General features: G+C 47.7%; 2 protein-coding genes across 8 annotated transcripts in view; one reads left to right on the plus strand and one right to left on the minus strand.

The window, feature by feature from the left end:
• The window catches only part of PCNT (pericentrin), a 63188-nt gene extending 61958 nt beyond the window's left edge, over positions 1 to 1230 (minus strand). For both annotated transcript variants that reach the window (XM_069983088.1, XM_069983087.1), the window contains exon 1: positions 1018 to 1230. In XM_069983088.1, coding sequence (XP_069839189.1) covers positions 1018 to 1074 — 57 coding nt within the window. In that variant the 5' untranslated portion in view covers positions 1075 to 1230. The remainder of the gene's footprint in view (positions 1 to 1017) is intronic.
• Positions 1 to 23898, plus strand: part of C9H21orf58 (chromosome 9 C21orf58 homolog) — a 42429-nt gene that overhangs the window by 13913 nt on the left and 4618 nt on the right. For 2 of the 6 annotated variants that reach the window (XM_069983091.1, XM_069983090.1), the window contains exons 1-7: positions 9811 to 9876; positions 12529 to 12631; positions 17648 to 17715; positions 19135 to 19195; positions 22708 to 22781; positions 22881 to 23063; positions 23407 to 23521. In XM_069983091.1, coding sequence (XP_069839192.1) covers positions 9826 to 9876; positions 12529 to 12631; positions 17648 to 17715; positions 19135 to 19195; positions 22708 to 22781; positions 22881 to 23063; positions 23407 to 23521 — 655 coding nt within the window. In that variant the 5' untranslated portion in view covers positions 9811 to 9825. Of the gene's footprint in view, positions 1 to 1306; positions 1364 to 9810; positions 9877 to 12528; positions 12632 to 15527; positions 15578 to 17647; positions 17716 to 19134; positions 19196 to 22707; positions 22782 to 22880; positions 23064 to 23406; positions 23522 to 23898 lie in introns of those variants that run through there. The other 4 variants (XM_069983092.1, XM_069983094.1, XM_069983096.1 and 1 more) reach the window with 4 other exon arrangements.

A 23898-nucleotide genomic window follows, 5' to 3' on the forward strand; every position in this document is an offset into this window, starting at 1 on the left:
TATACAGGATTCCAGCCCAGTCCACTAGAACAGTATCTGCCTGTACAGAACAGGGGAGCCCCTTTCATCACTGGTTTCTAACCTGTGGCAGAACTACAACTCCCAGCATGCCCTGGCAGCTGAAGGCCAATAGGACATGCTAAGTTTGCAGCAGCTGGTTTGCCACAGGTTACAGATCACTCCCTTACTATGTCAGGGCATGCTGGGAGTTGTAGTTTGCAGCAGCTGGCATGCCACAGGGTGAATATCACTGGCTTACTAGGTCAGGGCATGCTGGGAGTTGTAGTGTGCAGCAGCTGGTGTGCCACAGGTTGAAGATCACTGGCTTATAGGATGTCTATGTGCTGTAGTAAGCCTATTACATCTAATCCATGGTCAGTATGGAGGCTCTCTCTGTAACACAATGACTACCACCTCCCACATCTACAGCCGGGACTAGGAGAACCCTGTACCCCCATAGACACGCACCCTGCACCCCCATAGACACACACCCCGCACCCCCATAGACATACACCCCGCACCCCCATACACATACACCCCGCACCCCCATACACATACACCCCGTACCCCCATAGACATACACCCCGCACCCCCATACACATACACCCCGCACCCCCATACACATACACCCCGTACCCCCATACACATACACCCCGTACCCCCATACACATACACCCCGTACCCCCATACACATACACCCGTACCCCCATACACATACACCCTGTACCCCCATAGATATACACCCTGTACCCCCATACACATACACCCTTCAGCCCCATAGACATACAGCCTGCACCCCCATAGACATACACCCTATACCCCCATAGACATACACCCCCATAGATATACACCCTGTACCCCCATAGACCTACACCCTGTACCCCCATACACATACACCCTGCAGCCCAGCAGCTGACAGTAGTGGCAGAAGTTTCCGCACAGCACCATAGTGCAGGCAGCAGGCGCTCACAGCAGCACAGAGGAATCCGCCTCACAGCCACATTCCAGCAGTCTCACCTTCTCCCTGCCGGCCTGCAGCTTCTGCCTCCGCTGCTCCTCGTCGGTCCCCTCCATACTTTGTACTTAACTGTCACTTACAAGACTCAACATGGCGCTACCGAGCCCGCCTCATCCGCCAAAAAGCGTACCCAATCGTTATAAAGTTTTGGCCAATCAGCTCTGAAACATTCGCTATGGCCCCGCCCACAAAACGAACTTGTAGCGCAGTAACCGGATTGGAGGAACTCAAGTTTAGACCCCACCTCCCCGTAGAGGGCGTGTCCCAGTTACTATGGGAATCAGATTCCTGAGGAAAGAGCTCATGTCTCTTTCTTCCGCGTCTTGACCATAGAAAACGAAGCCTGTGAGTAGCCACGCCCCCCTGAGCGCAACCACCAATCAGGGGCGGGCATACAGCGAACCGGGAAATACAAGCTTTATGTAGCGCAGAAGAGGCGGGCAGATACCTCATGAGACGTATCGCTGCCTATGTGCTTGTGTAATACCTCTGTGGCGCTTTGCAAAGCGTTTTTAAGGGTGCCTTCACACCTACCGTATCGCAGCAGAAAATCCGCAGCGGATTTTCTGCTGCAATACGGTAGGTGTGAAGGCACCCTAAGGGTGCGTTCACACCTACAGGATCTGCAGCAGATCTGCAGCAGATTTGATGCTGTGTTCAGTTATTTAAATGAAATCTGCTGCAGAAAATCAGCTGCAGATCCTGTAGGTGTGAAGGCACCCTAACTGTGTTTTATTATACAGTGCGTTTTTTATAGGCTTTTTTTTTTTCATGTTAAACGTATACGTTTGTTAAGTGATCAAAACCTATTAGGGTGCCTTCACACATACCGTATCACTGCGTACCTATCGTGAAACTCGCACTAAAGTATCTGCGTTTGTGGTGTTAAACTCTCCTGTGAAAATCAAAACTCGCATGTAAAAATCGCACCAAACGCAGCGAGAATACACATACATTGACTTTATAGCAATCAGTATCACTGTGGATTTATGTGCGAGAAACTCGCAGTGATAAATACGCAGCGATACGGTACGTGTGAAGGCAAGGCAAGTTTTCCATGTTTCTCAGTGATTTTGCAAGATCCAAAAGGCCACAGGGCGATAAGTGTCACCTGACAGCAAATCATATCCATATATATTGTGCACCTTGCTCACGCACAGCTTTATTACAGATCTGTAATTGAGGTTAATAAAAATTGCAAAATCGCTTTAGGCCATGTTCACACACTGTATTTTTGCATTAAACAACGGCTGTTGTTGCATGTTGCAACAACGGCCGTCGTTTAATGACATTGATCAATTACATTACACTGTATACATTATGGCCGTTGTTCTCTGCGGCCGCTCAAAATAACTGACAGGTCTATTTTGTGCGGCCGCTATTCAGTGAAAAACGGCCATACAAGATAGCCTAGCTCCTGGCAAATTGGTGCGCAGGCTCACCCAAATGTGCCTGCATTCCAATTAAAATAAAGTGAAGTTCATCTGGCCGATACTGCAGTATTGGCTGGGTGACACATGTAAGGGCCAGTTCACACGGAGTAAAAGTGGCGGAATACCGCCAGCCTTTGTGTCATACTGGCAGTCTATCGGAGGGCTCGCACACCTCCTCTCTCTGTGCAGAAGAATGGACATGTCCAGGGGCGTAGTTAATGTCTCCTGGGCCCTGGTGCGAGAGGTCAACTTGGGCCCCCCACACCCATCTTTCACGACCAAGTGATGCTACTGGTATATATATATATATATATATATATATATACACACATACACACCAAGACAGGTATTACCAATAACACCAGCATATAGGAAGAGGAAATATTATCATCATACATATTACCGCCATACTGTTACTGACCAAATCCTGTATACTAAGACCAATATTACCAGTATATAGGGAGGAAATATTACCGCCACACCACAACCACTACCATCACAGGGCTCCAGATGGCGACCAAAATGGTCGCCAATGCGACTGACATTTTGCAAATGGCGCCCAGATTTATTAATCTGGGCGCCATTTGCGACTGGCCCCGGCGGTGCGCTGTCTCTTTAAGTCCGGGCCCCCGGCTGATGCGCGGCTGCCGGGGGTGTCCCGTCCTATCCCCGGCAGCGCGGCGCATCAGTGAGCTACCTGGGGCCCTGACTTCCGGCACAGGAAGCGCACGTCAGAGACGCTTCCTGTGTCAGAAGTCACAGCCCCGGCGTACAGGGAGCTCACTGACGCGCCGCGCTGCCGGGGATAGGACGGGACACCCCCGGCAGCCGCGCATCAGCCGGGGACAGCGCCTGAAGAAGAACAGGATTGCCGGGGGAGCGGGTTGTCAGGTGAGTTTGTGTGTTTGTTTTTTTTAAAGGGAACCATTCACCCCGTGGCCCCCGTTAGAAACAGACATACAGTGACATAAAGGTCAATATACTTACCATATCGCTCCCGGTCCCGTCCCGGATCCCGTTGTTGACACGGAGAAATCGCCGATTCTTCTTCTCGCGCCCATTATGGTAATGAGCGCCGCCGGCCCGAAGTCCTGCCTTCTCCCCGCCTCCGACACTTGATTGACGCCGGATCTTCTTCCTCCTCGTCTTCTATCTTCTCGCCGGATCCCGCGCAGGCGCCGTGACAGTCGTTTTCGGCGCATGCGCAGTTCACAATTGAAGCCGCTCCGCAGCTTCACTGTTTACTGCGCGTGCGCCGATTGGCTCGAACACGTATCCTGTTTACCGCGCAGGCGCAGAAGAGGTGACGAGACCATCGCAACGGCGCCTGCGCGGGAATTCGGCAGAAGACTGAAGACGTCAATCAAGTTCCAGGAGGCGTGGATGGGCGGCGACGAGAAGAGGACCTCATGAATAAGTTGGACTCGTCCGTCGTTTCCTATGGACGTTGGACTCATCTCAGCTCATTACCATAATGGGCGGGAGAAGAAGAATCGGCGATTTCTCCGTGTCAACAACGGGATCCGGGACGGGACCGGGAGCGATGTGGTAAGTATATTGACCTTTATGTCACTGTATGTCTGTTTCTAACGGGGGCCACGGGGTGAATGGTTCCCTTTAAATACTGCTTAGCATAGAGGAAAGGGGGGGGGCATCTATAATGGGGGGAGAAGAGGGGACATCTTCAAGGGGGGGGAGAGGGGGCCATCTATAAGGGGAGGGGGTATCTATAAGGGGGGGAGAAGAGGGGGCATCTATAATGGGGGGGGGAGAGGAGGCATCTATAAGGGGAGGGGGTATCTATAAGGGGGGGAGAAGAGGGGGCATCTATAATGGGGGGGGAGAGGGGGCATCTATAATGGGGGTAGAGGGGGTCATCTATAAGGGGAGGGGGTATCTATAAGGGGGGGAGAAAAGGGGGCATCTATAATGGGGGGGAGAGGGGGCATCTATAATGGGGGGGAGGAGGGGGCATCTATAATGGGGGTAGAGGGGGTCATCTATAAGGGGAGGGGGTATCTATAAGGGGGGGAGAAGAGGGGGCATCTATAATGGGGGGAGAGGGGGCATCTATAATGGGGGGGAGGAGGGGGCATCTATAATGGGGGGAGGAGGGGGCATCTATAATGGGGGTAGAGGGGGTCATCTATAAGGGGAGGGGGCCATCTATAAGTGTAGGGCAAACTGGCTGCAGACACTGGGAGATAGATATATGCACAATTATTATTATCAGGGCCCCTCAGGTGTCTGTATTGTAGGGGGTCACTTGCATTAGTCACTAGGTGAGATATATATCTATCTATATACACATCTTGTGGGGGGTCACTATGGCTGCAGTCATAAGTCTAGCTCAGTATGTATAGACTGTTGCAAGCTTTTAAAGGGAACCTGTCACCCCCGGTGACGGGGTGACAGGCTCCCAACCCCCCGTTAGAACCCCCTATACTCACCTCATCGCGCCGGGTCCCACTTCTGGAGGTGGTCAGGTCACGGAGATCTCAGCCGCTGCAGCCCGGCGCGCACACTGAGAGATGAGTCCAACGCTCATAGAGAATGACGGAGCGCTGGACTCTCCCGTCATTCTCTATGAGCGTTGGACTCATCTCTCAGTGTGCACGCCGGGCTGCAGCGGCTGAGATCTCCATGACCCGGCCATCTTCAGAAGCGGGACCCGGCGCAATGAGGTGAGTATAGGGGGGTTGGGAGCCTGTCACCCCGGCACGGGGGTCGACAGGTTCCCTTTAAGTTCAAGTTCAGAAGAGTAAGCCTCATTAAAAGGCTAGCCAAGTGAAGCTGAAGTACTGAGTCAGACTGTATATGGTTGTCAAGTTGCAAGTTTCCATGTTGAACGTTTTCAAACTAAGAAAAGAAAGAATCTAAAGGAGGAGGAGGCTGCCGTAACCTCTGCACACAGTAAGTCCCATTTAACATAACATTAATTTTACATGGTTTAAAATGTTGGCGACCAAATATTCTATTTGGCGCCTAAATTTTTCAGGTTAGGAGCCAATGGCTCCCAGGTAAATTTTTTAGTCTGGAGCCCTGCATCAACACCATATTGTTACTGACCAAATCCTGTATACTAAGACCAATAAAACACAGACTAATACCACCACATACTGACTAACAACACCGCTGCTACTGACTAATACCACCACATACTAAGTAACACCGCCACATGCTGACTAAGGGCCCTATTCCACGGGACGATCATGGTTCAGATTATCGTTAAATCATTCCAATCTAAACGATAATCGTTTGGTTGAGTAGCAGTTAATGACTAATGACCGAACGAGAAATCGATCGTTTAGTAAGACCTGGACCTATTTTTATTGTTGCTCGTTCGCAAATCGTTCGCATTGAATAAGACATCGTTCGCAGTAGTGACGAACGCAATAGCGACGACAAGACAACCGCAAGAATAATCATAAGTAACGATTATCGTTCCATGTAAATGGGTGAACGATTTCAGGTCTTTCACAATAGCAGTCATTTGGATCGTTTATCGTTAACGATTATGCGAACGATAATCGTCCCGTGGAATAGGGCCCTAACACCAACGCTGCTACTGACTACCACTACCACACTGTACACAGATCACTATCACCTCATACAGTCATGTAGAGGTGGACGCAACTCTACATAGGTTTTGTACACCAAATATATTACAGGGCAGTTACATCAGGTGACTCACAGGGGACGTCTTCTCTCATCAGAGTTCTTCCCTTTTCATCTTCTTCTCCATCTGCCCTGGGCCATTATGAGAACTTCTCCAAGCCACAAGTCTACAGAATCTGACAGACAAATATAATAGACTCCTCACTCTCGCACCATCCTCATCTCTCTACAAACTGCACATCTGTATTGGCCCCTTTGTGCCTTCATTTAGTGGGTAGGCTGACTGTATGTGACCCCCTTATAGTATATGCCCCCCACTATGTAGCCTCCTTATATATGCCCCCTCTGTGTATCCCCTCTTATAGATGGCCCCGTGTTGTCCCCCTTATAGATGGCCCCCTCTACCCCTTTGTTGTCCCCTTATAGATGGCCCCCTCTCCCCTATGATGGCCCCTCCCTTATAGATATCCTTCTCCTCCCCCCTTATAGATGGCCCCCTCTCTCCCCCTTATAGATGGCCCCCTGTCTTCCCCCCCTTTATAGATGGCCCCCTCTCCCCCCTTTATAGATGGCCCCCTCTCTTCCCCCCTCTATAGATTGCCCCCTCTCTTCCCCCCTTTATAGATGGCCCCCTCTCCCCCCCATAGATGGACCCCTCTCTCCCCCCTTTATAGATTGCACCCTCTCTTCCCCCCTTTATAGATGGCCCCCTCTGCCCCCCCCTCTTATAGATGGCCCTCTCTATTCCCCCTTCATAGATTTCCCCCTCTCTCCCCCCTTCCTATAGATGCCCCCCTCTCTTCCCCCCTTTATAGATGGCCCCCTCTCCCCCCTCCTATAGATGGCCCCCTCTCTTCCCCCCTTTATAGATGGCCCCCTCCCCTACCCCCCTCCTATAGATGGCCCCCTCTCCTATAGATTGCCCCCTCTCCTATAGATTGCCCCCTCCACTCCCCCCCTCCTATAGATGGCCCCCTCCCCTCCCCCCTCCTATAGATGGCCCCCTCTCCTATAGATGCCCCCCCTCCTATAGAAGGCTCCCCTCTCCCCCTCTCTCCTATAGATGGCCCCCTCTTTTTTATGTGCAAGCAAATAAAAAAAACACACACACAACTCACCTAACGCGCTCCCCCGTCGATCCTGTCTCTTTCTTCAGCCTCCGTTTGCCCCTGGCTGATGCGCCGCTGCCTGAGGTGTCCCGTCCTATCCCCGGCAGCGCACGCACCAGAGAACTCCCTGTACGCCGGGGCTGGGACTTCCGGTACAGAAAGCGTCTCACTGAAAGTCACAGCCACAGGTATCTCTATGATGCGCGTGCTGCCGGGGATAGGACGGGACACCTCAGGCAGCGGCGCATCAGCCAGGTGCGAGCTGAGAATTCTGTAACGGAGTTTCCATCATAATTACTCAGTGTGCACATACCCTAACAAAGAATTGACATCATTCTGCACTCTGTACAAAGAATTGACATGCCAACTCTTTGGGTAGAAGGCAGAATCTGCCTGAGCATGGAATTGCGGATGTTCCTGAATGTGCGTGCACGGTCAGGGGAGGAAAAACGGATGTCAGAGATTGACAGAATTTCCAAAGAGTAGGCAAAGATGGTTTATTATTGTGTAAAAGGAGAGATCACAGGCACTACTCACTGTTTTTGGTTTGTACGTTATATGTAGACATACTGTGTGGACTATGACTAATATGCAATGGGGGTGCTCCTCGCCACGGCCGGATTAAAGGGGGGGCACAAGGGGCACGTGCCCCTGGCCTCCACCACTAGGGGGCCCCCACCAGCTGGAACCCGGAAGGGGAGTTCCGGAGCTTTTCTTTTTTTTTTTTTTTGTTAAACCCCTCCGCGCCCGGGCGGTTTGGGGGGGGGGGGGCTCAGGGGAGTGATGGGTCGGCCGGGGGATCAGGCTGGAAAGGTCTCCCCCATGCAGGGCTGGCGTGAGCTTCCGGTACACACAGACCAGAAGCTCACAGTGCAGCCCCGCTATGCCCAAACCTCTCTCCTGTTTGGCAGCGGCGTGATGACGTCACACGCACGCTGCTGAGCAGGGAAGAAGTTCGGGTATCGCGGGGCTTCACTGTGAGCTTCCGGCCTGTCTGTACCGGAAGCTCACGCCGGCCCTGCATGGGGGAGACCTTTCCAGCCTGCCTCTGTACCTGCCGCCCTGCTGATCCCCCGGCTGGTCCCCCTGACAGCCGGCTAATCCCCCGGACCCCCGGCTGGTCTCCCTGTAAGCCGGCTAATCCCCCTGACCCCCGGCTGGTCTCCCTGTAAGCCGGCTAATCCCCCTGACCCCCGACTGGTCGCCCTGCCACCCAGCTGATCCCTCAGCCCCCCGACCGCTCCCTCTTCCCTCCCTGCCTGTCACCTCTACTGCCCCCACCCATCCTCTCCCCCTGCCTCCCCAGCTTACCCCGATCTTCTCCCCCAGCCCCCCGATCTTCTGCCCCTGCAACCCCAGCCTCCCTCCCATCTTCTCCCCCTGCCACCCCAGCTGCCCCCCATCTTCTCCCCCTGCAACCCCAGCCGCCCTCCCATCTTCTCCCCCTGCAACCCCAGCCGCCCTCCCATCTTCTCCCCCTGCAACCCCAGCCGCCCTCCCATCTTCTCCCCCTGCCACCCCAGCTGTCCCCCATCTTCTTCCCCTGCAACCCCAGCTGCCCGACCATCTTCTCCCCCTGCCACCCCAGCTGCCCCCCATCTTCTCCCCCTGCAACCCCAGCCGCCCCCATCTTCTCCCCCTGCAACCCCAGCTGCCCTCCCATCTTCTTCCCCTGCCGTCCCAACTGCCCTCACATCTTCTCCCCCTGTTGCCCCAGCTGCTCCCCCTGTTCCCCAGGTTCTCTCCCTCCCCCAGTCACCCCAGCTGCTCTCCCTGAACCCCCAGATTATCCCCCTGCCACCCCAGCTGCCCTTCCATCTTCTCCCCCTGTCACCCCAGCTTCTCCCCCTCCCCCTGCCACCCCAGCTGCCCTCCCATCTTCTCCCCCTGTCACCCCAGCTTCTCCCCCTCCCCCTGCCACCCCAGCTGCCCTCCCATCTTCTCCCCCTGTCACCCCAGCTTCTCCCCCTCCCCCTGCCACCCCAGCTGCCCTCCCATCTTCTCCCCCTGTCACCCCAGCTTCTCCCCCTCCCCCTGCCACCCCAGCTGCCCTCCCATCTTCTCCCCCTGTCACCCCAGCTTCTCCCCCTCCCCCTGCCACCCCAGCTGCCCTCCCATCTTCTCCCCCTGTCACCCCAGCTTCTCCCCCTCCCCCTGCCACCCCAGCTGCCCTCCCATCTTCTCCCCCTGTCACCCCAGCTGCTCCCCCTGTTCCCCAGGTTCTCCCCCCTACCCCGGTCACCCCAGCTGCTCCCCCTGTTCCCCAGGTTCTCCCCCGGTTGCCCCAGCTGATCTCCCTGCCCCCCAGCTTCTTCCCCTCCCCCTGTTGCCCCAGCTGCTATCCCTGCCTCCCTTCCCCAGTCCCCACCAGCTGCCTCCCTTCCCCAGTCCCCCCCAGCTGCCTCCCTTCCCCAGTCCCCCCCCCCAGCTGCCTCCCTTCCCCAGTCCCCCCCCAGCTGCCTCCCTTCCCCGGTCCCCCCCAGCTGCCTCCCTTCCCCAGTCCCCCCCAGCTGCCTCCCTTCCCCAGTCCCCCCCCAGCTGCCTCCCTTCCCCAGTCACCCTCAGCTGCCTCCCTTCCCCAGTCACCCCCAGCTGCCCGCCTGCAGATGAGTTGTGGTCGGAGAAGTCTTCATGATGGCTGCTCCAGATGGAGAAGAAAGCGAAGTGTGAGCGACGGCAAAAGGAGAAGACGTCACCTGTGAGTCATTAGTAACTGCACTATAATCACTTCTATACTGTGCAGAGCCTGTGTACCATTGGGGTCTTAATGGGTCAGTGTATCGTTTGCGGTAGTGTACTGACACAGCCCCGGGGTCACTACAGTACACTAGCGCAAATTTTTAAACTAGGACCCAACTACAAGAGCTGCAGGCACTACAACTCCCAGCGTATGCTGAGGGCTGCAGACTGTCAGTAAATGCTGGGAGTTGTAGTGCCTGCAGCTGTTGTAGTTGGGTCCTGTGTGCATTATACACTGGATGCTTTGTGGGAGATCAGAATACAAAGATCTGTGGGGGCTCAGTGCAGGGAAGTGACCCCAGAACATCACTAATAGGGGATAGGGGGAGATGTTTTTGTTCTATCCCCTATTAATGATGTTCTGGGGTCACTTCCCTACACTGAGCCCCCACAGATCTCTGTATTCTGATCTCCCACAACGCCTCCAGGACCCAACTACAACAGCTGCAGGCACTACAACTCCCAGAACAGTCTGCAGCCCTCAGGATATGCTGGGAGTTGTAGTGCCTGCAGCTCTTGTAGTTGGGTCCTAGGTGCATTATACACTTTGTGGCATATAAGAATACATAGATCTGTGGGGGCTCAGTGCAGGGAAGTGACCCCAGAACATCACTAATAGGGGATAGGGGGAGATGTTTTTGTTCTGTCCCCTATTAGTGATGTTCTGGGGTCACTTCCTTGCACTGAGCCCCCACAGATCTATGTATTCTGATCTGCCACAAAGCATCCAGTGTATAGGACCTAACTACAACAGCTGCAGGCACTACAACTCCCAGCATGTACTGACAGTCTGCAGCCCTCAGGATATGCTGGGAGTTGTAGTACAGCAGTACAATCCTCTCATAACTGTAGACAGATGTATTGCTGGACCTTCAGGGCTGATAGTAGTCACCCACAGACTGCAGCCACCAGGACACTCTGCACACAGTGATTTATTCAGAGACTACAACTCCCAGCATACCCTGAGTTTTAGTTCGACTGAAAATGTTATTTACAAGGGATTTGTCACAGATACAGATGAATCCAGGAAAGGAGCGGGTCAGCATGTCACATTTCACTGGTTCTATACTGGTGGGCCCCAGGTGCCCCAGTCCGACACTGGACAGAAGCGGTCCCCAAATTAAGTCCCCGGCCTCCTTCCTTCCTCCATCACGTCTGTTTGATGAGAGGAGCGGGCATCAACCAAAGCGGCACCCCAGTACCTAGTACTACTGCCAGCCGGGGGGTGCCGCTCAGTAGTACTGGGTGCTGGAGTGCCGGCCTCCAGCACCCAGTATACACCATGCAGGTAACCTGTCAGTGCCGAGGGGAAGGGGGGGGGGGACATTACAGCAGGGGTATATATACTATGGGGGACATTACAGCAGGTGGTATATATACTATGGAGGACATTACAGCAGGTGGTATATATACTATGGGGGACATTACAGCAGGTGGTATATACCATGGAGGACATTACAGCAGGTGTATATATACTATGGAGGACATTACAGCAGGTGTATATATATTATGGAGGACATTACAGCAGGTGTATATACTATGGAGGACATTACAGCAGGGGTATATATACTATGGGGGACATTACAGCAGGGGTATATACTATGGGGGTCATTACAGCAGGGGTATATATTATGGAGGACATTACAGCCGGTGGTATATACTATGGGGGACATTACAGCAGGGGTATATACTATGGAAGACATTACAGCAGGGGTATATACTATGGAGGACATTACAGCAGGGGTATATACTATGGGGAAAATTACAGCAGGGGTATATACTATGGGGGACATTACAGCAGGGGTATATACTATGGAGGACATTACAGCAGGTGTATATACTATGGGGGACATTACAGCAGGGGTATATATACTATGGAGGACATTACAGCAGGTGTATATACTATGGAGGACATTACAGCAGGTGGTATATACTATGGGGGACATTACAGTAGGGGTATATATACTATGTATGGGGACACATATCAGAGCAGGAGGTATATACTATGTATGGGGACATTACAGCAGGGGGCATATACTGTACTATGTATGGGGTCACATATCAGAGCAGGGGGCATATACTATGGGGGCACATTCGAGAAGGTGGTATATACTATGTATGGGGACACATATCAGAGCAGGGGGCATATACTATGTAAGGGGACATTACAGCAGGGGGCATATACTATGGGGGCACATATCAGAGCAGGGGGTATATACTATGTATGGAGACACATATCAGAACAGGGGTATATACTATGTATGGGGACACATATCAGAGCATGGGCCATATACTATGGAGGCACATTAGAGCAGGGGGTATATACTATGGAAGCACATTACAGCAGGGGGCACAGCAGGGCTGGACATTATTACTATATGATGGCACAGCAGGGGGCAATATTACTATAAGTGGGCACAACATGAGGACTTTATTACTATACGGAGGCACAACAGGAGATATTATTACTATATGTGGGCACAGGGGACATTATTACTATATGGGAGCACAGCAGAGGATGCTACATACAGGGGAAAACCCACACACTCATTAAGAAAAAAGGGAAGGAAATTGAAGGAAATGTGCGGAGCCTGAGATGTTTGTCTTGCAGGTTGTAAAGAGAAGAATTGTAGCTGCAAGAAATCATCCTGGAGGTCCAGGCCAGATGGACAGGAAAAGGAAAGTGACACCTGAGATTGAAGAAGACGTCACCTGTGAGTCACTGAATTACATGTTTTTTCTTAGTTTTTTTGTAGAAAACTATTTGGTAGGGAACCCTGAAGTTAAAAGGGAAATATTGCTCTTTGCCATAATACACACGCTGCTTTTTAATAGCAGAGTTTTACTGTATCAGCTGAAATTGTGGCAAAACTGCATGAGATAATAATTCTGTAGTCTGTGTGCAGCATATGGTATATACTGTATATAGTCTGTGTGCAGCATATGGTATATACTGTATATACTCTGGGTGCAGCATATGGTATATACTGTATATAGCCTGTGTGCAGCATATGGTATATACTGTATATAGTCTGTGTGCAGCATATGGTATGAAGAATTGTAGCTGCAAGAAATCATCCTGGAGGTCCAGGCCAGATGGAGAGGAAAAGGAAAGTGACACCTGAGATTAAAGAAGACGTCACCTGTGAGTCACTGAATTACATGTTTTTTCTTTGTTTTTTTGTAGAAAACTATTTGGTAGGGAACCCTGAAGTGAAAAGGGAAATATTGCTCTTTGCCATAATACACACGCTGCTTTTTAATAGCAGAGTTTTACTGTATCAGCTGAAATTGTGGCAAAACTGCATGAGATAATAATTCTGTAGTCTGTGTGCAGCATATGGTATATACTGTATACAGTCTGTGTGCAGCATGTGGTATATACTGTATATAGTCTGTGTGCAGCATATGATATATAGCCTGTGTGCAGCATGTGGTATATACTGTATATAGTTTGTGTGCAGCATATAGTATATACTGTATATAGTCTGTGTGCAGCATATGGTATATACTGTATATACTCTGGGTGCAGCATATGGTATATACTGTATATAGCCTGTGTGCAGCATATGGTATATACTGTATATAGTCTGTGTGCAGCATATGGTATATACTGTATATAGTCTGTGTGCAGCATATGGTATATACTGTATATAGTCTGTGTGCAGCATATGATATATAGCCTGTGTGCAGCATATGGTATATACTGTATATAGTCTGTGTGCAGCATATGGTATATACTGTATATAGTCTGTGTGCAGCATATGGTATATACTGTATATAGTCTGTGTGCAGCATATGATATATAGCCTGTGTGCAGCATATGGTATATACTGTATATAGTCTGTGTGCAGCATATGGTATATACTGTATATATTCTGTGTGCAGCATATGACATATAGCCTGTGTGCAGCATATGGTATATACTGTATATAGTCTGTGTGCAGCATATGGTATATACTGTATATAGTCTGAGTGCAGCATATGGTATATACTGTATATAGTCTGTGTGCAGCATATGGTATATACTGTATATAGTCTGTGTGCAGCATATGATATACAGTATAGCCTGAGAGCAGTAGATGATATATAGCCTGTGTGCAGCATATGATATATAGCCTGAGAGCAGTGTATGGTATATAGCCTGTGTGCAGCATATGGTGTATATCCTATGTATGTCATATGCTGCACACAGGCTATATATGGCATATCATGGGCTTCACACAGCTGTGTATTTTAATCCTTAGGGTACGTTCACATGTACCCTATCCGCTATATATTCTACACAGCCTTTAAGTACTTTCTGGTTGCTCCTTACTGCTTCAGCTAGTGTATATGGTTTGGAACTGCAGATGGGACTTAGATTTGCAAGTCCAGGTTCCTTCAGCGATTCACATCTGCATATGCTGCTGTGGGGGCTAACACAGGGGGCAAGAGAGCACAGAAAGTACTGAAGTGCTGTGTTCTCGCATTATGCATTATTAACATAAACACAAAGTGGGAATACACCCCTCCCCGTCCTGTCTCTAGGGCCTGGCATCTTCCTCTGGACTGCGGCCTGTAGTGACCATCACATGCAAAACAGAGGAGGATGCTGAGCCACACAGCCAGGAGTGAGGAGGGGTAGGTGCTAAGTCTGCTACAGTAAGTAGCCACCTGTATAGATCGCTGTATGGGATATATTTGGAAGAAAAAAAAATGGGGGGGCCCCCAACAAAATTTTTGCCCAGGGCCTCCACCAACCTTAATCCGGCCCTGCTCCTCGCATATGAATAAATATGTAAACAGTCCAAATAAATAGAGAGGAGATGAGGGCACTCACCCATACGTTGCAAAATTCTTCTTTATTCACATATCGTGCAGTTTAAAATTCCATGAAACATCTCTCATGTGGGCAGACGCCATACCGCCTTCACAGCGTTAACGGATGAAGCGCGCATGAGCGTGAAATGGCCATCATGTTAACGCTGTGAAGGCGGTATGGCGTCTGCCCACATGAGAGATGTTTCATGGAATTTTAAACTGCACGATATGTGATAAAGGTGAATTTTGCAACGTATGAGTGAGCGCCCTCATCTCCTCTCTATTTATTTGGACTGGTTTATTATTGTGTGTACCTTCTTGTGGGATACGGCTTCTCTCTGTGATCAAGCTTTACTCCAATATAACTGGGGCAGAAAATACACAAAGATTTTCCTTTCTTTCCACCTACTGGTCATAATATTTAAAGGTGGAAAATAAAATGAACCAAATAAAATAAATACTAAGATGGAAATAACATACAACTATAGCCCCACATATCAGAGGGGAAGGAAAAAGTAATATTTAAATGATCAAACAAAAAGAAAATCTGGAGTTTTCAACTTGCGTGTACCTAAAAAGTGTGGTCAGTACTGTGGCCACTTTAGTAGTTGCATCAGTACATTGATAGATAATAAGTGAGGGATTAGGGTGACATCAGATAACTGTCACTATGAAACCGTACACATAGCACAATGAGTGGTGACTGATCCGGGCGTGGAGGGGGATTGCCATGACCAGTCACATGCCTTAGATACAAGATTGTTTACAGGTAGAGTCAGGCAACAAGCACTGCAGCTCAGTGAACAGGATTATATCCAGGATAACACATTGCTGGGAATAAGGACGAAAGGATCCAGGTAACTGCAATCTATTATCTCTATTATATACAGAAGGAAGCACCGATCAGATCAGATCATTTCATTCAATTTAAACGCAACTTCTTATAAGTCACTTAATCAAAGCAGCAGAGCAGAAAATATAGACTGTTTCCGAAAACCTCTATAAGGCTATGTTCACACAATGTCTTTTTTTAGGCAAAATAACAGCCGTTGTTTGATAATGATGGCCGTAAATAATGATTATGATCATTCTAAAATAACAGCAGCTATTTTAAAAACATCGGCTTCCATTTTGCATAAGAGATGTTGTGGGAACATAGCCTTAGGCTTCCTTCAGACGCTGATTTTGCATGGTGTTTATTTTTTGTTGGGGGGGGGGGTAAACACTGCACCAGTTTTTACTGCTTTTTTTTTTCAATTTAGTGTATATTAGTATAGGTTGTTTTTTTTTATTTGACGTCATGTACCCTAATTTTTTTTTCCCCCTTTGCAAGCCATGTGATTTTTTCATTCTGAAGTCTGTGGCAGGAAAAACACCACTATTTTTTGGGGAAAAAAATGTTGTACTCTGCGTAGCATGCTGCGTTTTTGATAAAAACACTGGTTTAATGTGAAATCAATAATTTCTTTAGGAAAACTGAAAAACCCAAGTGGTTATGGTGCTTCATAGTTCACAGCCACACAGCAATTATGCTCCTTTTTTTCTGTTTTCCTTTTTTTTTTTTTTTTTTTTTTAAAAACTTCAAGTGGGAATCCAAACTGGGTGCATTTACACCTACAGAGAAATTGCTTAAGCGCTCGTTTAAAAGCTATCTTTTAAACGATAGGTGTTTAGACGAGAAGATAAATCGCTATGAAAAGTCATTAATACAATCTTAATTACAATCGTAACTGTGTCCGCAAATATCTGTGAATGATGATTGCTTACACTGAAAGACTTGACATCGATTAACAATGATTTTGCGGTCAGCTCAAAAGATGCGATCAACGGCATGAGAACGCATTTTCGTTCACGGTTTGATCATTGCCGCATTTACACCTGAAGAATATTGCTTGAATTCAAAAGATTTAACAATTTTTTTGCAGGATAATTATCCTGTGTTAAAGGCCCTTTAGGCTGCCATCACATACAGAAGTAACTGCTTCTGCAAAAGAAATACAGCAGAAAGCAGACGTATACCTCCTTTATAGTTTTAGTGGTAGTTTTCCACTGGAGTTGGTCAAGAGTCATACACTGCATGTAAACATGCCCATACACCTTCAAAAGCTGTTGGTTTATCAATTGTTTGTCAGCTATTCCTACCATCCCATCTCCTCAGTGAGAATGTGTGCATGCTCAGTGTCAGAGCACGTATATGCGGGTACAGGGCAGTAAGCTGCTGCCAGACTCCTCCAGTTGCTTATCTCCCTCAGCATGGCCGGGCCTTCCTTCCCCCAACATCATCTGTTGGGGGGAAAATAAGTCCCTATACACATGAGATAGCTGGGTGAACCCACCGAAGTCAATACATTTACCTGATTTTGTTCTTCTGTGTATAGTGGATGACAGTGTATGTGTTTAGCCTATGTTGACACTGATCACAGGCAGAGACAGAAAAAGCACCCAACGTCACATGAAACCTTTGTATACACTACACAGCACACAAAGAAACAAACAAACAAACAAAAGAACATTATGAAGAGGGGGGGGCTGCTTGGTGATTGCTAGATCGTCCGGGCAGCCCATAGAGGATAGCGGCAGTCTGCTGCCCCCGCTCCTATTTCACGCATATCACTGCTATCACAGTCGTTTGTCTTTCAACATACTGACCTGTGTATTGAAGAGTACCTCTAGTCTATTTTTCACAAATTACCATTGTGCAGCACTGTGCTTGATAGTCATTTCTGTAATGCACATGTATTTTGAGTACAGATAGCAGTCCCATAATCATGGCTAAGTTCCATGATGAAGGGACTGCGTCCAGAAACTCATTGGCATGTTTTTTAATGTACCTGTATGGATTTTAAGAGGCATTACTACATACATAGATATATCACAGAGGACATATCCCATCTGTAAGACAAATTATTTTAATATGTTTTTCACAGCTACAAACATGACAGACCCTTCCTTGATGGATCATATGACTAGGCTAAAGCTGAAACTTTTAGAAAAGGTAAGGTCAAACAGTGAATTTGTCCTACTGTCCTAAATTTTCTGCTATATGTTACCATACAAATATGCTACATCCACCCAACGTTTGTTTTCTGACTTATTTTTGGACAGCCGGCATTTTGTGACCATAATACGGCTGGTATTTTGAAAATTACAGCCGTGTTTTTGCCTCAGAATGATGACCATCCAAAAATACGTCCGAAAACAAACATTGTGTAAGCATAGCCTAATACAGTACATATGACTAAAAGTGAAATTGAAGATATATTTTATAGTCAGTAGTCTAATTTCTATTTGTAATTTCTATTTGTAGTATAAAGGTGGTTTCACACATATCAGAATTGCAGCGGATTTCACGCTGCAACTCCTGGTACTGTCAGTTTGAATGGGTTTACATACTCGCAGCAGATTTTTCATTCCACTGCGAGTGTGTAAACGCCGCCCTCTTGACCCGCCAAGGCCCAGTGAATACTTTACCTGTCCACGCTCCGGCTGCTTCTGGGGCTCCCGCAGGTCCCGCTCAACCAATCAGTACACTGCCCCGCCTCAGCCAGTGATTGGCTGAGCGGGACCTACGGGAGCCAGGAGCCCCAGAAGCAAGCCGGAGCATAGATGAGTAATGTATTCTCCTGTCATCTGAGGGTTAAGGGGAACAGCGTTTATATACTTGCAGCAGAACAAAAAATCTGCTGCAAGTATGTAAACCCATTCAAACTGACAGGGGAATCACAGAAGATTTCGCTACATTATCGCAGCATGAAATCTGTTGCAAAACTATACATGTGAAGCTACCTTTAAGCTCCATTCACTTCAATTGTGTTGCAAAACCCCACCCAAACTGGAGACAAGAGTGGTGCTGTCTCTGGAAGAAAGTGGCCATGTTTTTCTAACATTGGATAACCCCTTTAATGGGGTCTTCTGGGGTTTCATCATGGTGTCTCTTATTTTAATAGATACCACACTACTACTGATGGGCTACTCTGGCCTGTCACAATTTTAAAGGAGAAGTCCAGCGGATTAGACACGTCACAACCCAGCTGATGGAGAGTGGCTGCTCAGCCAGTCAGTGACTAGGGTGGGACGCCGCTCCAGTCACTAATTGGCTGAGCAGCCAGTCCATCGGCCAGGAAAGGCCTTTTCCGACAGGCTTTCCATCGGGAGTCCAGCGGCCAAACTCCAGTCGCTTACCGCAGGCACAGGGAGAGGTAAGTTGGTACTTGTAATCATTTCCTTCCTGCCTCTGCCGGCTTCAGGATTTTATAATCCGACGGACTTCTCCTTCTCCTAAATTATCTGTTACAGAGGCTTCTAACGAAATCCCCAATGTAGATGGGAACACAGCCCACAATTTCTTTCTACTTTTATTTTAGAAATGCAAAAATATTGGTTTTATATAAAATTAGTTTTCTTGCCATTATAGAGATTAGAAAATGAGCGTGATATTGCTGATGATTCATCGGATACAGAACCAGTTACAGCAAGTAAGAATTGTGAACAAAATTGTTAAATAGGAGTTAAAGTGTTTCTCCACTGTATATTACAGAAATGGCTATCCTATAGCATTGTGCATCATGGTCATTTCTCTAATGTAAAGGTGTTTTGAATTTGGAGCCAGCATAGGCTTCTCCCCGTCCTATACAGTGAAACCTAATAAGGTTCTGTGGTGACCCCCGGAGGATGTTGTAGCAGTGGGACAACCAGTCAATTGCTAGATGGAAGTGTGACGCCACTCCTTGGGGTGGATGGCCGAGATACAGCCGGACCTTAAGGGTTTTGTCACGTGACAGCAGTGCCTGGTGGGCACACTGGTGTGATGGCACGCCTGCTTTTAGAGTGTAAGGCCGGTTGTACCCTTCTCCCCTGTGGTCAGTGTCCTGTTGGGTTGCTGCAGGGTCCCTTGGGATAGTGTAGTGACGGGGTCAGAGCGGTGTAGTAACCCTCCCGAATAGTGGTAGGACCCACCACCCACAGAAAGGGGAAGTGTCCCAAGGTTGCGGTATAAGTGCTGTGCAGATGGTGGTGAATAATCACTGACTCAGTTGATAACGTTGACTGGGTTTACTACTTGTAAATGTGCAGCAGGTAATACAAAGAAGCTTTAGATACACTTGATACAGTTCCAATAAATACACGAACAGAGAACCACCAGATCTGTGGGATAAGTGCTGAGTAGGATGTAGTAGGGTTGATAAGGTTGTACTGAGGTAGCGTAGTAGAGAGGAGAGTGCCGTGAGAGTCTCAACCCAAGTAGTAATGTGCTCTGCCGGGAGGTTGGAGTGCATAGAAGAATACTTGTAGAAGACAACCTGTGCCTGTGTATTGACCTTTCCTATAGTCTTCACACCACCTTATGCCCACTAACGTTGGCAGAACCGTACTAATGAGTGACACAGGCCCCAGACCTTGTTACCTGGGATGAGTGGAATGGTCAGAATTTTCTGGGTACACCTGCGATGCAAGATGGAGTTCATCGACTGTCATTAACTTTGCTCCACCCGGATCAGTTCCTAGCTCTTTGGCTTTTTTGTGGATACTGTCCTGCACTGTGTAACTGCTAGTCCTCAGCATGGGTTGAGGTGATCTGTTGGCTAGTCCTCTCTTGAAGGGTTTAGCAGTGCATCACACAGCGTGTTGGGTGCTTCAAGAAAGAGTTTTGTAAGTGGGCTCTGTCCTGCGTCCTACCCATGTGGGGTACTGACTAAGACTAGGACTGTAGAGGGGACCTGGCAGAGGGCCAGGGCCCAGGCAGAACCAATGTGTGGAGAGCTATCTGAGCTGCGTCCTTTCTCCACCGAAGCTCAACTAAGACTCCTCCTTCACCCAAGGGACTAACTTCCTAACCAGCGTGTAAGGTGTGCTGTGGTTGGGTGGAAAGAGTGCAACAGAAGAGTGGAAAGAAAAGAGGTAATAGGACAGAAGAAAGGAGAGATCCTACTGGTTAACAGAATCTGATACACACAAATACAATAACCCTTTGAGACACTTCAGCTGTGCAGCTTCCATACTTTAGTTATACAATACAGCAACCTCTAGTGGTCATCTTTAGTAATACTGTAGCTGCAATAAGACCACAAAAAGCATAGACTTTTATGAAGGGTGTGAATAGTAGAACTTTCTGCTCCGTCTCCACAGCACCCATTCCCAGTAAGAGACCCAGCGCCACAGACTTACATGATGCTGGGTGTCTCACTGAAGATGGGAGCTATGGAGATAGAGCTGAAGTTTTGTTCACTGTATGCAGTGGGAAGCACCAAGAACAAATGTTCAGAAGCCTATTCTGGTGCCAAATTTAAAGTTGATTTAGATCAGATAAGTGACTATTGTGAACAGTGCTGTCATATCTGGGGGGGTAAAAAAAACACTAGAGGTACACTTTAAAGTGAATGTACCATCAGTACATTCGCTTTAAGCTTTGTACACCGATAGAACGGCGCTGGCATGGGGAAGCCAGAGCTGCGGTTCTTTTCCTCCCTCCTCCAGTGCTTCAGGCCGAGCCGGTTCCTGGGAATAGACTGGCAACATATGTGGGAACTAGGCCGCACTTAAAAAAAAGCACCATGGCATCGGCTTCCCCACATCTGTGCCGTACTATCGATGTGCAAAACTTAAACTAATGTACTGCTGGTACATTCGCTTTAAGGTTTATCAACATGGCAGATTTGTTGCAGAACTTTTTGCAACTTAAAGTCAGTTCCTTTTACATAAGGATCTCTTTGGAGCATGCACGTGAATTGCTGCAAGCCCGATTAAGATGAGTGGTAGTCATAGAAAGTGCAACATATTTCTCGCATGTGTACGTACAGTATATACCCTTACTTATAGATTATCCTAAATACCTGCTTATAAGAAGATTTAATCCAGCTTTTATTGTGGAAAAAAACCTCCTATACACATACATATAAAAACCCAACATTTAGTCATGTTATGTGGAATCATTGAGGATCATGATTTGCAACTTGTGTCCCCAATGAAATAATAGGCCCCCTGCTTCCCTCATGCCATTTATAATACTGGTGTTAACATATGTGGCAGGGGGCCTCCTGTGGCATTAGTACCTGGGCGTGATTGCTATCATTATAACTCCGTGTTCACACATGTTGGAGTTGCATTGCAGTACTGTGGAAGTACCACAGCATTTTTACAGAAATTATCTAGTACTTCAATTAAATAGTGCAGTACTGTAATGTGAGCACAGCCCTATAGTTACACTCATGTGTGGTGCACATTTTACAACCCCCCCAAAATAAATAAATAAATAACCAAACAAATTATGACAATTAACAATTGAGCAAGTAATATCTGTCACTTTTCGTTCATTTGCATTAAATGGGTTATCCTAAGGGAAATATTATTAATTAATGGAAAGACATAAAAGTAAATAATTTTTTGAAATGCGTTAAGAAATGTTTATTGAAATAACTAGCGCTATCTAGTGAATCAAGCAACACTTGTCTTGCTCTGAAATTAAAGGGGTTATTCCCATCCATCTTATAGTCAAAATCAGCTTACTATCTACCATGGAGAGTGGATAACCATCTTAGGGGGGGGGGGGGGGGGAGATATCTGACTGCTGTTACTTGCGATCTCAAGAACAGGGACCTCAGTCTCCTGTTAGAATGGAGCAGTGGGTCCATTTATTCACTGCTGCTGCTTCATTTATTCTCTATGGTAGTTGCCCAAAACAGTCTAACGTCATCATTTTCCATGACTCCCATAGGGAATGAAAGGAGCGGCTACAGCAGTTGGGCCCCTGCAATCCTGTTAATAGATGATAATTTCTCGAGATGGGAATACCCCTTTAATCCAGTCTGGTTATGCTGCAGTGTCCGCATATGCACCTTCCCTGCTTGTCAGAGGAGCAAAGGAGACAAGGAGAGAAGCATGTGCAAATGACATCACTGTATCACCAGGATTAGTGCAGGGGCCTAAGCTGTTCCTCTGTGGCAAGTTGCAGAGTGTTTATTATGCCTATAACCTCACTTTGTTTTCTCAGGAAGCTACGATGGTCAGGAAGAGGCTTTACAATCTGCACTGCGCAGGAGAAAGGATCTGCTGCACAAATTGCGAGTAAGTAATTCATGGCTCTTCAGTATATCAATATGTAATATATTGCCCCATTACTCCATGCATTTATCTTTGTTTTTATTCTTAATCTCTCTAACATAGGAGCAACGACTCCTAGATGAGATAGCTAGGCCTCATACCTGGGAAGGGACACGCAGGAAAAAAGTGACTATAGACCAAGTTCCTCCAATACACCTCTATAACACAGCACCTCCTCCGGAACCCCCGATGCGTTATTATCCTCCACCTCCTCCACCAGAACCACCAAGGATTATCCAGCAACAGGTATGCATAAAAGGATATGCTATAAACTTTATCCAGAGCATCATACAGCCCCACGTCAAATTTATTCTTGACTAGCACCATTGTCATTAGATTTCACTGTTATTCACTTCACTTTTGGTTGTTTTTTGTTATAGCTGATTGGTGTATAGTGTATTCCGAATTCTAGACTGTTTTCATTTTTTCTGTAACATTACTGATGTTAACTTAGCTGTAACCAAGTTATGTTATTCTTCCAACACAGTACACTGCATTTTATGGGGGAAAAATGCCCCAACACCTTCATACACATGATTCTGATAGTACATAACATATATCACGTGCTAAACGTCCTTTGTTCTATTAGTTACCCCAGCAGCCAGCAACTATAATTCAGCAGCTACCTCCGCAGCAGCCATTGATCACTCAGATTCCACCTCCACAGGCCTATCAGCCACCACGCTCAGGCAGCATTAAAGAGGGTAAGAAATTGTGAATTGTGTTGTTATTCTACACTTAAAGTGTCACTGTCGTGAATTTTTTTTTTTTTTGCAGAAATCAATAGTCCAGGCGATTTTAAGAAACTTTGTAATTGGGTTTATTATCCGAAAAAAAGGATAAGGCTTTTTACATGCAGATAATGGCAGATTTGGCTAATAAACCCAATTACAAAGTTTCTTAAAATCGCCTGGACTATTGATTTCTGCAAAAAAAAAAAAAATACGACAGTGACTCTTTAAAGCGACATTAGAAGAAAGTGCCATAACCTTATGTTTAGAGGACGTTCAACATTTTGGGCCCTCACCAATCTCACAGCTGGGTGGTCCCTGTATAGGGAAAACCTGGAAAGGGGAAGCAA

Source organism: Dendropsophus ebraccatus, chromosome 9 (assembly GCF_027789765.1).
Source record: "Dendropsophus ebraccatus isolate aDenEbr1 chromosome 9, aDenEbr1.pat, whole genome shotgun sequence".
In the NCBI taxonomy this organism is placed as follows: Eukaryota; Metazoa; Chordata; class Amphibia; order Anura; family Hylidae; genus Dendropsophus; species Dendropsophus ebraccatus.